Below are 14,909 nucleotides of genomic sequence, written 5' to 3'. Positions count from 1 at the left end.
TATAAATGAGCTCCACAAATTAAAAACAAAAAATGATAGAAATTACGACAAAGCCATCCATTATTTGCATGTAAATGAATTTGAGTTTACAAGTTTTTTCTATATACAGTGATCTTATAACAAAGTTTCCAAATGCATGCTTCATATCGAGAAAACACATGATATACATTGTTGAAGGGATAAAATTCTATGAAAATAAGCAGATTGAAGAGTTTTACGGTGGTGTCACATTGAATCAATGTCATCGACATTAAGCCAGTCACTTGATTCCTTGCGGGTGACTACCTGCCCCGATCCGACATGCTTAGTCTCTATGGTGTTGGTGTCCTTGTCTGAATCGGAAGTCCGGCTAAGCTGAACCCAATCTCGGGAATCTTTAGTTGAAGAGTCGGAGCCTGATGTACCCTTCTTATGATATGCCGTCACCTCCTGGTCATCGTCCTCAAGATCACTAAATGATACATCCTCGTCATTTCCAGCAGGAATGTTAGTTCCACCATCACCATCAATCTCAAGAGTTTCCTCTTTCAACCAATCATCTCCATCATCCACGTATATGTCATCAAAAACTTGGGAAGGACCAGAGTGGGAATGTTCAACACCGGTTTGCAAGGGTATTTCCTCAATGACAGGCTTATCTACAACTTGAATTTCCACGTTCTTAATTGAATGCTTATCGGTCTCTACAACAGTAACCATTGAGGAAGGAGCTGCACTGTCATGGGATTTCAGTGATTCAGATTGATCTCTAGGTGGAACAGAGAGAAGCTCCTCATTGGATGAATCAGAAGATGCTTTTGAGCTAGTAGAGATATTTCTAGATATCTGAGGCTCCATCTGTACCTTGGATCGTTGTTGTAGTTCATGAAATTGTGCTCTGGCTTCTAGTATCTATAAATATGGTCAAACAAGTTTCAGAAAATTAGTTATGCAGGGTAGGGAACCGCAACTTAGATTATTCCAGAAAGCTCTGATGGATATTTGGAAAATATTGCTTGAATGATATCCAAACCAACAATTGACAGACTTATGCTTCCAAATAAGGAAATAAAACTACAAATAAAGCAAACATTTCAGCAGCATGGCCATTAGTTTCGTCTATCAACTGAGAAAAATCAGCCAAATTAGGAGGCAGTCTCTTGGATGACGAGATAAACAAAACACAAGCTTCAAGTGATAGATAAAGCATTGAATAGATCCATTGAGAGTCTGCATCATATTGGTTAGTCCTCTCTGGATGGAGGGCAAACTTATGTTCCAAGGTGGTGGCGGGTTCCTTCTCCCTAACCTCTCTGTCAGATTCCCTCTATAATGAGCCTAGTTGCCAGGTTATTAAGCATACATGGCCCAGCCACATATCACCTCAGGAGTAATTTTTGTTTGCGTTAAGGATTTTGTTGCATGTTTAGAAAACTATTTGGAAAAGGAAACAATCATGAAATTACAGGAAAGAGGAATCAGCCACATGCTCCGTTAAATTGTAGGTCCATCACCTTATAGCTGATTGTCATGCATCAGAACATGTTCTCTCAATCCAAGCTAAAGAAGTTTTTTTCTTTTTTTTAGATAACAATAATTAAATACCCTACAAATACATAGTAGTTTACTAATTCCTGAGTTAAAGTGAGAATAGGTCAGCGATATTTGGCAAGTGCTCCTCCCCTTAAAGTCGGAATTTCAAATCCCCATGACTCTACTTGTACTCAAACTCAAAAAGTTCACAATTTCAAAGAGCATGTTATCCCATAAGTTATCCCATACACATCTCCAACATGTTCTCAATTAACTGTGACCGTGACTTATCCCAGTAAATCAAGCATATAGAGCATGTCTTGTCAAAAATATTTAAAAAGGACACTCTACCCAAATTAGAGTAATGATGCTTCCTCGAAGTCCCTGTCCAACAACCTAATGATGCTTCCTCGAAGTCCCTGTCCAACAACCCTATCTGAATTTGTAGGTCCATCTCCCACCCACTTAATTTACACAGAAAAACGGTAGGTTGGAGAGATTCTTGGTTTGCATTTCATCTCATACATGCAGGTGACTAGTACTTAAGGGTTATTGTGCATTCACTAACAGAAATTTCCATTTTACCATTATACTCCAGAACTCAAACTTTCCATATCATCCCTGTCTACCATTATAAACTAGAAATCATCCCCCAACTACATGTACAGAAAATAATGAGCACTACTCATTACTTCATTGGGCCTTGGCAAGGATCAATATCTCCTTTTGGGGATCTAGAACCAAAGATGTCAAAAGAATACTTCAAGGGAATCAAAGTTTACTAATCCAGAAGAACATTAAACAAAAGAGAGAAGAAAAATGTCCCGGGCCATTCAAGAGGCTTGAGTCTCTACCAAAAGGTAACAGTCTTTTTCCTCTACCTCACCTACTACAAACTATAAAGTAATAACCGAATTACCTAGAGGGCCATACAGATCTCATGCACAAAATATTCCCTCCCCTCCCCATCACGTAACTATCTATAACCCTTTTCCATAAGGTTTTATAGTTAGGTTAAGGTGGTGGTTATCTTCTGACTCTTATTGTCTTAGGCATTCCCCTTTTTGTTTCTCCTCATTTTTTTCCCCCTCAATGAAAGCTAGAAGTGTATACAGACACACATACAATTGAGAAATTTCTTATACCAAAGCTAAAAAAAAAAAAAAATTGTTTTTCTATGTAACGAACATCCAAAATTTTGATCCCTTAAAATAGAAGAATATGAAATAAGTACATCTACTCAGCTAATTAAGTGGCATACACAGGAATAGTGCAAGGCCCAACGCAACTTTAAAGTAACGTATTTAATAAGAAAGCGACCAACTTACTTGGGGTGTTGACAGAATTTCAGCATCATGCTTGCTAAGTCTAGGATGCAAGAGCACAAAGTAGATCTTCCAAAAGCAATCTTCGCTCATGTAGTGAGGACAAAGCTCAATCCTCAAAGCAGCCAATCTTGGAACAAGATGCTCAACAGCTAAAGCATGTTCTTGCTGGGCATCAGATAACTCAAGATCTATAAACGAGTTATCGAATGAAAAAAAATTAGTTAGTCTAAAATTGATGTCGGTCTGCTAATAAATACATCTACACATGAAAGAGTGAGGTAACTAATAAGATTAGCGGGAAGTATAATTGCTCTAAAAAAGAATAAAAGAAGCTCAGGATATTCGGTCAGAAGCACATCTGTGATCGCTCAAAATTTCGATTAACTTACTAAGAAAATTGACATAATACCATGCTGCGCGTCGAAGATTTGTATCCAGGAAAATAGAAATATTCAATTTGTGCAATGGAGAAACTATCAGATAGAAAGCGAGAGCTACCGTCAGAATCGTCATCATAAGGAAGAGGAAAGTCCAACCAGGTCTCAGGATGCAGGACGATATTCCTCACAAATATCAGGACCTCCTCTGTTACACCAACCGCACTTCCCACATCATAATTCTCCAACGAATCCTCCGATCCAAACTGAAGGAAATTGGAAGCAATCTTGGTGATCTCCGATACGGTCTTGGTGTTCGACAGCTTCGAGATCCCGGTCTTAAACTTCCCGCTGAATTCCGCGAAATCACTGCGAATTCCGGCAATTAGATCTTCTTCAGACAATCTAGGGTCAGATGGATTGTCGGCTGTTGACGTATCAATTGGTTCGTTAGGATTTGGATGAGAGATGTGAGAATCAGACGCAGAATGTTCAGGCGGAGGGGCGAGGAAAGAGGCGACACCCCAGAATTGGCGGGTTAGGGTATTTTTCAGCTCGGACAAATCCTCTTTGACGCCTCTGGCAGTGGGAGTTGAAGATGACGACGACGACGGCGAAGGAGAATCTGTCTGATGGTACTGGTTAGATACGGAATCAGATTTGAGCGGTGATTTAAGGTTGCCACCGGCATTCTCTTCGTCTTCTTCATCATCATCTTCAAGCTTCAATGAATTTGCAATGGATCTGGCCAGCCAGGACATGGTGTATCCCAATGCAGAAGCTGAAGGCTCCGGAGTGAAGACGATCGTAGCTTGCAGAGTGGGAAGTGAAGGAGTTTCCTCAATCGGAGATTACTTCTAGTTCTGGGTGTTCAGTTTCTTCTTTCATCCAAACCGACCCATTTTGTCATTTAACTAGCAAAGTAGACTGAACAAAACCAGAGCCGGGGCCTAAACATGGCCCTCATTGGGCTTTGCAATTTGAAAGCCTCTTTTTCCAACCCAAATCAATAATCTCTCTTCTGGGCCTGAAAATGGGCCTAGTTGGGCTTTGCAAGTTGAGGACCTCTCTTTCCAACCCAAATCAATACTCCCTTATGGGCCTGCATATGGGCCTATTTGGGCTTTGCCATTTGAGGGCCTCTCTTTCCAACCCAAATCATTAATCTCCCTTATGGGCCTAATTGGGCTTTGCAATTTGAGGGCCTCTCTTTCCAACCCAAATCAAACGGCAAATTCTTCCTTCTGCAGTCTATTTCACTCTATCTTCATTTAACTATATCTTCATTTTTATGTTACGTATTTTTATCGAGTTTTTCATATGCAAACTAAATCTTTTCCTTTCTATATTTGAAATAAACCCTAAGTTTCAGTATATAATTTTCATAGGCAAACGTGTCAATTTTAATGAAAACTTGTAGATTAAGATATGAGTTATTAGTGTAAAATTGTCGACGATTAGTATCATACAAACTTCTGTGAATGAAAACTACGTGAGATTAGATTATATCGAAACCCATCCAAAATTCAAGATCCAAATTACTAGCCTAGAGATGATACAAAAAGCTAGGCTAAAATACAATGCATATCTATTATTTAAATTGTTGATATACTCAAAATTAGCTTGAGTGTCAAAGTATATGTATTAAAGTTCATATTTGTTAAGAATGAGATAGAAAATATAATTGGGAAGGTGTGTATTATCATTGATATTGATATCCTTTAAATAGGATACAAACTAGTACAAATGAGGAAAATATAAAATAATTAAATACCAGAATAAAATAAAATATACTATAAATCAAATCATAAATAAAGAATATTATGATATAATAACTGAAATATATTCTATAAATAATATATACTCTAGATATTATATCTCAATACTCCCCCTTAAGTTGGAGAGTGTATGTCAATCACACCCAACTTGTCTTTCAAAAAATAAAATTGATGTCTTCCCAAAGCTTTAGTGAAAATATCTGCCAATTGCATTTTAGTCGAAACATAACACGGTTTGATGATTCCAGCTTGTAATTTTTCTCGAACTATATGACAATCTATTTCAATGTGTTTCGTACGTTCGTGAAAAACTGGATTGGCTGCTATGTGTAATGCTGCTTGATTATCACAGTACAATAATGCTGGTTCGGACAGTGAAACTTTCAAGTCTTGGAGAATGTATCTTAACCAAGTTAACTCTAAACAAGTATTTGCCATAGCTCGATACTCGGCTTCTGCTGATGATCTGGACACATTGGTTTGTTTTTTTGACTTCCAAGAAATAATTGAGTTTCCAAGGAAAATGCAGAACCCAGAAATAGACCGTCTGGAAGTTCGACAACCACCCCAGTCTGAATCGCAATATGCTTGTAATCTCAAGTTATTTTCCGATGGTAGTAGAAGTCCTTGACCAGGAGTACCTTTGATGTATCTCAGAACTCGAAGAGCTGCCTCCCAATGTGGTTTTCTTGGTTCATGCATAAATTGACTAAGCATATGAACTGAATACACTATGTCAGGCCTAGTAACGGTTAAATATATTAATCTGCCAACCAACCGTCTGTATTTACTTGGATCATTCAACTTTTCTCCTTCTGTTGAAGAAAGTTTCAGATTTTGTTCCATAGGAAATTTTTCTGGACGTGCTCCCGTAAGACCTGTGTCTTGAAGAATGTCTAGAGCATACTTCCTTTGAGACATAAAGATTCCTTTTCTAGACCTAGAAAATTCAATACCTAGGAAATATTTCAAATTCCCTAAATCTTTGATAAGAAATTTCTCGAGTAAACTGGTCTTGAGATGTTGAATTTCTTTGAGATCATTGCCTGTCAACAGAATATCATCAACATAGATAAGAGCTGCAGTGAAAGAAGTACCTTTACTCTTAGTAAATAAAGAGTAATCTGCTTTGGACTGAGTGTAGCCTGCATTTTGTATAGTGGTAGAAAATATGGAGAACCAATTGCGAGAAGCCTGTTTTAAACCATAAAGAGATTTATGGAGCCGACATACTGTATTCTCCCCCTGTCGGCGAATACCTGGTGGTAAAGACATATAGACTTCCTCGTCTAGATTACCATGGAGAAAGGCATTTTGAACATCTAACTGATGAGTGAACCAGTTTCGAGCAGCGGCAATAGTGAGTAAGCAACGAAGTGTAGTAAGTTTCGCTGTAGGAGAAAATGTCTCTTTGTAATCAACACCTTCAACCTGAGTGTATCCCTTTGCTACCAATCGAGCTTTATAACGTTCAACAGAACCATCAGAGTTGTATTTAATCTTGTACACCCAACGACAGCCAATAGGTTTATGGCCAGGTGGTAGAGGAACGAGAGACCAAGTATGATTACGTTCCAAAGCTGCAATTTCATCGTTCATAGCCTGCTGCCATAGTGGATTGCCAACTGCCTCATCATAGGTTTTAGGTTCTGTCTGGGCTGTAATAAAAGCTAGAAAAGCACGTTGAGTAGGAGAAAAACGAGAGAGTGAAAGGTAATGATGAAGGGGATACCTGGTGCCAGTGTTGAGACTTGAGCTAGAGGTTAAATGATTGGCTCCCGAAGACATCTCATAATCATTATAATAAGCTGGAGGTTGTTTGGTACGAGTAGAACGTCGGAGTGGAACTGATGTATCAGGTGGGATAAGATCAGATTTAGTGGGTGAATCTGGTGAATCTGGAACTGATGAATTTGGAGAAGGAATAGGAGGCGGAGGAGATGGCGAAGGATCAGAATGGATGTTTGAGTAGGGTGGATCATGAAATGGTAAAATGGGAGTTGAAGGAGCTACTGTTAAAGTCTGTGAAGCTGATGAAAAAGGAAAATCATCTTCACAAAATTTAACATCACGACTAATAAAGAATTTTTTAGATTGCATGTCATACAACTTGTAACCTTTGTGACCACAAGGATATCCTATGAAAACACAAGGAATTGCCCGAGGTTCAAATTTTTGCTTAGGATGTACTACAGTTGCATAACACTTACAACCAAAAACTTTAAGATGGTGAAATGTAGGTGGTCGTTTGTAGAGTGCTTCAAAGGGTGTCTTGTTAGATAACAATGGTGATGGTGTTCTATTTATAAGATAAACAGCCGTTAAAATGCATTCTCCCCAAAAATTAAGTGGAACCTGTGACTGAAAAAGAAGAGACCTAGCTACATTTAGGATATGACGATGCTTACGTTCTACGACTCCATTTTGTTGTGGAGTATAGACACAGGTGCGCTGAAATTCAATACCACAAGAAGTAAAAAATGGTTGCAAAGATAGGAACTCAGTCCCATTGTCTGATCTAACTATCTTGATAGTAGTATGAAATTGAATTTGAACGAATTTAACAAAGTTTACTAACAAATGGTGTACTTCTGATTTGTGTTGCATAAGAAAGACCCAAGTACATCGAGTAAAATCATCAACAACGGTGAGAAAAAAACGCAAACCAGAATGGGTTGGAATTTTATGTGGTCCCCAAACATCACAATGTAACAGATCAAAGGCAGAATGGGTTGTTATTGAACTTTTTGGAAAAGACAACCTAGTTTGTTTTGCTAATGGGCAAATACTACAATTATGAGAAAGAGTAGTATTATTAAGGTGCAATTGATCAGCTAGAAATTTAAAACGAGAAGGAGAAGGATGACCTAGGCGTAAATGCCACAAATCAGATGACTGAGATACTTGATTTGCTGAAGACTTGATTGGAGATGAAGAAATATGATAGAGACCTCCGGATTGTTTACCCGAGCCAATCATCTTCCCCGTAGCCAAGTCCTGCATAACACAAGAATCAGGATAAAAGGTCACATAACATTTCAAGTCATTGGTAAGTTTGCTGACGGACATTAGGTTTAAGTTGAATGAAGGCACACATAAAACATTGTTTAATTTAAGGTCAGGATTAAAAGAAACATTGCCGGTATGTGACACATGTGCTGTCCCTCCATTAGGCAAATTTATTGTAGATATGGTGGTAGCCTTTGGTTCAGTCATAACAGAAGCTTTGGATATTATATGATCTGTAGCTCCACTATCGAGAATCCATGGATTAGAACTCGTAGAGTTAATAGATAATGCAGATAATGCAGATACTGGAAACAAACCTGCAACATTGATGTTATTATCAGAATTACCAAAAGGACGATGATTGAGTGCAGATAAGGCTTGTACAATCTGTTGTAATTGCCCAGAAGAAAAATTTGGGATGGAATTAGGTGACTGTTCTTCTGTATTCAACTGAGAAACATCGGCCATATTTGCAGATGATCGATATCCTCGATTGTTGCGTTGATTGAATCGTACTGCCCTTCTAGAATTATTTTTCTGTTGACATTGATATTCTGTATGTAAATTGCAAGCTTGAATTCGATTTGGTTATTAAATGTAAATTCAAAACCAACCTGCACAACCTACCCACGATCTCCACATGTTTGTTCTTTTGGTTACATTACCAAGTCTGGACTTTAATCACATAAAAACAAACTAAAAATATCATCAATAAATCTAAATTGCATCCAAAATGGCAAGACTTTCGGGGCTCAAAGCAGGGAAAGAGCACCAATTTTTGTTGAAGGGCGACAAGTTGAGCTCGAGAAAGCTCCCACCGTCCACCGCCTCGTCCAGCCTCACAGGCAAAGGCTGAAGCGTGGAGGCTTCCACGACGGCGACGTTCGAGACTGGACAGCGGGCGATATCAAGCGGTGGTGGCGCCATCTTTTGGAGGCGTGGAGGTCGAAGCTCAGCCAAACCGGTGAGTTTCTGAACCAAATTCCGGAAGTTAAGTGGGTCCACTTTGTAGACCCTCGGCCGAGTCGGTGGCAGAGGCGCAATCGCCGGCTTCTTCCATGGCTTCGCCATCGGCTTTCGAACACAGTGAAGATTATTACTCGAATGACTCGAAAATTCCCTCCTCGCGTCCTCAGATTGGTCCCTTCTCTGAGCCAAAAAGCTCGAGGAGGAAGATGAAGATGAGGAAGTATAAGCACAAAAGGCCTCCATACCCATTCCAACACTATTAACAATCACTTTTTATCAAAATTCAACCGAGCTTATGAGCAAACACACACAAAAAAGTGGCATTTATATAAACATTTTGGAACACCCCAAAAACAGGGGCAGTTGAGTAACAAAACAGACTCAGAGATTCAAAGATCTCGCCTTTTTTTTTTTCAAATTGTCATCCAACGTAGGCGGGGGGTATGGGCACAAAAAAACACACATTAAAAAAAAAAAAAAGTCAAACCCATTAGTTTGACTTCAAATTATTATTAAATATATCGAATAATTCCGAGTTGGGCCCTCTTATAAAGCATTAATCTACATGGGTTTCACAATGATTGAGCAAAATTCAACGAATTAAAATGAAAAAACAAGGACAATTTACGAAGGTGCAGCTGGAGAAGGCTTTAACACATGTAAGAAATACAAATACGAGACCGTCGGCCGCCTCCTTCTTGTTCTTTTCCTCCGAATATAATAATACAGATAACTTCCTTCACCATCCGAAATGCCTGCATCTTTGACTGCCACTGCAAAACTATTGCTCCATATTCTGACGAAGAAGACGATCTTTTACAGATTCTGTGATGCAATTTTAGTGTTAAATTGTTTTAAAAAAACAAAATAAATTAAAACAAGGAATAAAATATATATATATATATATATATATATATATATATATTTTTTTTTTTTTTTGTTTTCATTACTTTTCCAACTAATTTGTGTAAATGGGCCGTTTAAATCAAATTGTCTAACACAATCTCTTACAAATTAGAGATGTTACCGGCCCATGGGCCCATGGGTCTTTAATTCATACTAATAAAGGCCCAATCATCCATGGATCCATGTCAATAGCCACACGGAATCCTTTCATTTTTTTTTTTCTAAAATATATATTTAAAACTGTCACAATACTAAAATAAATAATAGAAACTTATCTCTACAAATACTGATATTTATTACTAAAAAATAATATAAATTTGTCCACCTTCGTAGATTATCTCTTTTTGGTCAATCATCCAAATGCGATTTTTTAACGCAACATATAGTTGTTAAACGAACACGACTCTGCCCGACGGTATGATATTGTCCACGTTGAGCATACATGAGCATAAGCTCTCATGGCTTTACTTTGGGTTTCCCCATAAGGTCTCCTACCAATGGAATTAGTATTCATCACTTATAAACTCATATTATTCCCTAAATTAGCCATATATTCTTCACTTATAAACCCATATCATTTCCTAAATTAGCCAACGTGGGACTTCCATCATCTAACACCTCCCCTCGAACAAAGCGCGCCCCCCCTTAATCGAGGCTCGACTTCTTTAGAGTCCTAATCATTTTTTACTGGCTTCGAAGAGACTTGGCTCCTTTTCTTTTGGAGTTATTTGTTCGATATTTGAGGATTTACCAATCACTTAATCTTGGAGCAAATCACTTAATCTATTGGTACGACTAAGTTTAGGGCATGACTCTCATGTTAGACGAACACTACTCTTGGGCTTCCCCAAAATGTCTCGTACCAATGGAGTTAATATTCCTTACTTATAAACTCATGATCATTCCCTAAATTAGTCGAAGTGGGACTTCCCATGTTTAGGAGGATATTTATTTTTAATTTCTAATTTTGTTTGAAGAAACCATCCCAAGAAGAAAATAGAAAATATTCTAAATGTAAATATATAAATAAAAGGCATTAAAGAAAATGAAATAATAATTTTTATTTATGATTCTTTAATAATATCCATAAAGCTCTCCCTCTAAACAAATGATAGGAAAATGCTAAAGTTGGCAAGAAATGGTCAAACTTTTTCTTCAAAGCAAATGATTAAATGGAGCGACTCGTTTTGGAATTTGGATACTCATTGGTCTCCATTTCAAACTTCATTGCTTGTTCAAGAGGCATTTTTATGGTTTTTTTAATTATCATTTATGGTTGACCATTTAAATTTTATTCTCTTAATATAATTTAAACGCAAGAATAAGAAGTTTATATATATTTTTACACCATATATAGTTAAAGTTATTTATATTTTAAAATTTAATCTAGTAAAATTAAACGTTTATAGTTAAAGATTCACTTCATGCATACTCCTGGAGCAAATCAGCTTGGTGTTATTCATTGCTTTGATTATTTCTAAATTAAGTCCAGGTCATTTCCTTAGTCTTCACCAAATTCATGGCGGTCATTATAAGGCAACCCTTTCTTAATTATTATACATTGAAGGCCTGCAACATGGACTCACTACCTCTTACTATAATACAAAATTATACTCAAAATAACTTGAACAGAATCTAGTTCCTTTGCTTCCCCGTCTGTGATTAAATTTAACACTGCCAACACTGGAAATTACTTTTATACATTTAGATATATTTAGAAAATTAGTGATAAATTCACTTAATCATAACCCATTTTATTTAACTCCAAAATTGACCCATTAAATCAATACACACTTAGCTTTGAATTTTGAAAATTTCAACCGAAGAAACCAAAGCCAGTGGATGGTTTTAATATATATCTATTTTAAATTAGCTTCCCATTGGCTTTGAGCTTTGACGAGGTCTTTATTCCAACTCCCTGCCGTACACAAAAACACAAAGCCTCTATTTGAAATTTTCTCTTACAATTTGACTTTTGGAGGATTCATTTTAATATATTTCTTTAACGGTTTAATTTGTATTTAGGGTCAAACTTATGTGGCTTGTAAAATGATATTAGAACATCTAATACTAATTATTAGAACATCATTTGGATTATAGACTTCTGAATTAATTTCTATATATTTAACTAAAAGTTTAAAGATTAACAAGTTAGTTTTGTGGGGTTCATATTAAAAATTAAATTGATATAAACAGTATATTTGGATTATAGATATGTGTGTATATATATTAATTAAATAAAAGATATATCATCTCGCCCCAAACTCTCCCCACGGTCTTTGACCAAATTCCATCTATATATACACATACACCCAACGCTCGATCATTCCCAATTCAAACTTTATCCGATTCCCACTCGCCGGCGAGTTCAGATTTTCAGACATCCACGGCGACGAGTGACAAGAAAACTAAGCAATAATGGAGATAAAAAACGGCCATCAAATGAAGAAGAGCAACAAAGAAAACAAGTTGAGCCAACTGATAAAAGCTTCCAGCCGGCTGCTGTCGAAGGTCCGAGATTTCTACGTTAGGAGCCTGACGGATTGCTCGAACCACCTGGATTATGGGATGGCGATGACCGGGCCGACCAGTCAGGTGCCCACCACTCTCCCCAAGAGTTACAGCGTGGGGTCCACCGCCTCCAGCCACGGCAGTGATGACTTCAGGGAGCTTCTGAGGGCCGCCTCCACTCGAAGCTTGAGCAAGAATTTGGAACCCGATATCCAAATCCAAGCGGCGAGGAAATCGCCGATGGCGGAACTGAAAAACGTGCCGAGGAGCCAGAGCGTGGGGATTGGGAGAATTGACGAAGAGAAAACTTGTGAATTTGAAGAGGATTTCAAGGTATGTAATACTGATGCGTACCCCAGAAGCAGAAGCTATGCTGTTCATAGAAGAAGACGGGTGTATTGAAATTCAAAGTTAAACCCCAAGTGTGAAATTCTCGGTCCATTAATTTCCGTATTACGAATTATTAATTTTGGTTTTTTTTTTTTTTTTTTTTTTTTTTGCAAAATGCCACTTTTAGTGCTATAATGGTCTCAGATGATGTGAATTTGTTGTCTTAAAAGAGTTCAAAACAAACACTTTTATACCTTAAATTTTCGTAATGAGAGCCGATAAAGTTATGACAAATTATATTAACTTAATATTATCTTATAATGATGTCCTTCAATCTCCGACTACTATCTCTTTCGTTGTCCTCACGTGTCATTAGGTAAAAAATGTTGTTCACTAAGCGGTCCTGTAGCAACGACTATGGTAAATGGTTCATCTTAAGAAAGTTAGAGAAGATCGATTAAAAAAAAAGAGAAATGTCACCTAATTAAAACAATAATATTAAATTAGTATAATTCATTTTGAACTGTCACATCATTTAATAGAATTTCAAAATTCTTTTAAAAAAAAATAGATTAAAAATATTTTTTTATTAGGAAAATAGTTATTAATTTCAAATATTTTAAAAAATGTATGTCTTTTTTCTCTCTCATTTTATAATGTCCAATGATCAAAGTCGCAAGGAGAACGGAATCTGTTGTGCGTTGAAGGGCACAGATGGAAAGCCCAAGGGTTGAAATTGAGACGTGCCGGCCGATTATTGCTTATTTTTAGTTCCGACTGTAACGCGCTCTTCCGTTTCAATTACAACTAGTTTTTTTTTTTTTTTTTTTTTTTTTTAAATAAAAAAGGATAATAACTTACAAGTTTAAATACTTTATATTTTACTCTTAAAAATCAATTTTACTAGCTTATGATTTATTTATTATATTTTTTAAAGATTCAACCCACTGTATACAATGATGTGGTAGTTTTTTTTTATCCATGAATTTAATTTTTTAAAAGTAAATTTATAATAAAGTAAAAGCTCACTTAAATAAAAACATCAACCAATATATTCGTGATTATATAAATACAAGTAATAAGATAAGATAAGAAAATGATTAAAACAATTTAATATATATCATTGGTTGTATTTAAAGCTAAGAAAATAAATAAATAGATATAATTTCTAAATGTCAATATTTTAAAGATAAATTAATTTTTTAAAAAAAGATATTAGACAGATTTATTATATTTGTTAATGTTAATGAGATTTGTAATTTAAATTATATTTAAAGTAAATTTGGCCATTTTATTATAGTTATTTTTTCTGTTATTATTAATATCGTTATTAAAAATGATGAAATAGGGGATCAAATTAATTATAAGAAAAAGGGGATTGAATTATTCTTTCGTATAAACGAAAAGGTTGACAATAATTTAGTATTTCTTATGAATGGGAAAATACGAAATCCTAATTCAAGGAGTGCTGCATTTATTTATTATTATATATCAAATATTGGTATAAAAAAAATTAAAAACAGTTGAATAAGCAACCTTTTTGTAAATTAAAATTCACTAAACTTGACTATTTCCCCGGAATCAAAGTCCAATTAATTGATTTTTATTTTTCGAGACCCAACTGGCTATTTCTATAAATCAAAGTCAACCCATTACATATTTGTTTTTATTTTTTGGTTGAATTAAAAAAATGGTTTCGAAACAATCATTCTATCCATTTTTTGCAGTTGGGTAAAGGAAAAAAATAATTATATTTAATTTATAATTAGTCATAATCTTCTAATTTTTACTATAATTAGTGTATATATGCACTTAATTTCGGTCGGTTATTGTTGTGGGTGAATATATTAATTATTTAATTATTGATTTCTTTTATACCTTTTTTTTTTTTTATAAATTTTTAGTTTTATATATAACTATATAATTTAAGCATCTTTTGAAAAATATACTTAAATTAGGTAGATACTCTCTTCTTTTATCTCTTAATGTTTAGCTTCGAGTCTTGGTTGTTATATTTCTTTTGTCCATTTTAATTTTTATATTCTCAATATATTTATTTTTACATTTTTTTATATATTTAATTTTGTTATATACTTAAAAAACAGATATTTAACGTCATTTTAATACTATCAATACAATTCATGACAAATGTTTCAAAAGTCTTGTTAAGTGAGGTGTTGAGTTGAAGC

The 14,909-nt window shown here is 35.6% G+C and overlaps 3 protein-coding genes across 3 annotated transcripts; 1 reads left to right on the top strand and 2 right to left on the bottom strand.

Moving 5' to 3' along the window:
• Positions 1–33: 33 nt before the first annotated feature.
• On the bottom strand, positions 34–4,118 carry LOC111803816 (uncharacterized). Its single transcript, XM_023688392.2, has 3 exons — positions 3,339–4,118; positions 2,841–3,028; positions 34–891 (listed from the first exon to the last, which is right to left on the bottom strand). Exons 1-3 carry the CDS (start codon positions 3,976–3,978, stop codon positions 226–228), a joined length of 1,494 nt encoding a protein of 497 aa, XP_023544160.1. The 5' UTR covers positions 3,979–4,118; the 3' UTR covers positions 34–225.
• A 4,282-nt stretch (positions 4,119–8,400) lies between these two features.
• On the bottom strand, positions 8,401–9,367 carry LOC111803028 (uncharacterized). Its single transcript, XM_023687275.2, has 2 exons — positions 8,632–9,367; positions 8,401–8,541 (listed from the first exon to the last, which is right to left on the bottom strand). The coding sequence occupies exon 1, from the start codon at positions 9,220–9,222 to the stop codon at positions 8,722–8,724; it is 501 nt and encodes a 166-aa protein (XP_023543043.2). The 5' UTR covers positions 9,223–9,367; the 3' UTR covers positions 8,401–8,541; positions 8,632–8,721.
• A 2,845-nt stretch (positions 9,368–12,212) lies between these two features.
• Positions 12,213–12,958, top strand: LOC111803699 (uncharacterized). Its single transcript, XM_023688224.2, has one exon. The coding sequence runs from the start codon at positions 12,298–12,300 to the stop codon at positions 12,790–12,792; it is 495 nt and encodes a 164-aa protein (XP_023543992.1). The 5' UTR covers positions 12,213–12,297; the 3' UTR covers positions 12,793–12,958.
• Positions 12,959–14,909: the final 1,951 nt, after the last annotated feature.

The sequence above is a fragment of the Cucurbita pepo genome, chromosome 10 (genome assembly GCF_057944985.1).
Source record: "Cucurbita pepo subsp. pepo isolate OVF chromosome 10, ASM5794498v1, whole genome shotgun sequence".
Classification (NCBI taxonomy): domain Eukaryota; kingdom Viridiplantae; phylum Streptophyta; class Magnoliopsida; order Cucurbitales; family Cucurbitaceae; genus Cucurbita; species Cucurbita pepo.
This window is presented reverse-complemented; position numbering and strand designations above follow the sequence as displayed.

What these genes read in the sequence shown, in the direction of transcription:
- LOC111803699 (XM_023688224.2), top strand. Translation starts at nt 12,298, where the DNA reads ATGGAGATAAAAAACGGCCATCAAATGAAGAAGAGCAACAAAGAAAAC.
- LOC111803028 (XM_023687275.2), bottom strand. Translation starts at nt 9,222, where the DNA reads ATGGGTATGGAGGCCTTTTGTGCTTATACTTCCTCATCTTCATCTTCC.
- LOC111803816 (XM_023688392.2), bottom strand. Translation starts at nt 3,978, where the DNA reads ATGTCCTGGCTGGCCAGATCCATTGCAAATTCATTGAAGCTTGAAGAT. An exon ending in TTATGATGACGATTCTGACG is followed by an intron (nt 3,029 to 3,338) that starts GTAGCTCTCGCT and finishes ACTCGTTTATAG; the next exon opens with ATCTTGAGTTATCTGATGCC. An exon ending in AAATTCTGTCAACACCCCAA is followed by an intron (nt 892 to 2,840) that starts GTAAGTTGGTCG and finishes CCATATTTATAG; the next exon opens with ATACTAGAAGCCAGAGCACA.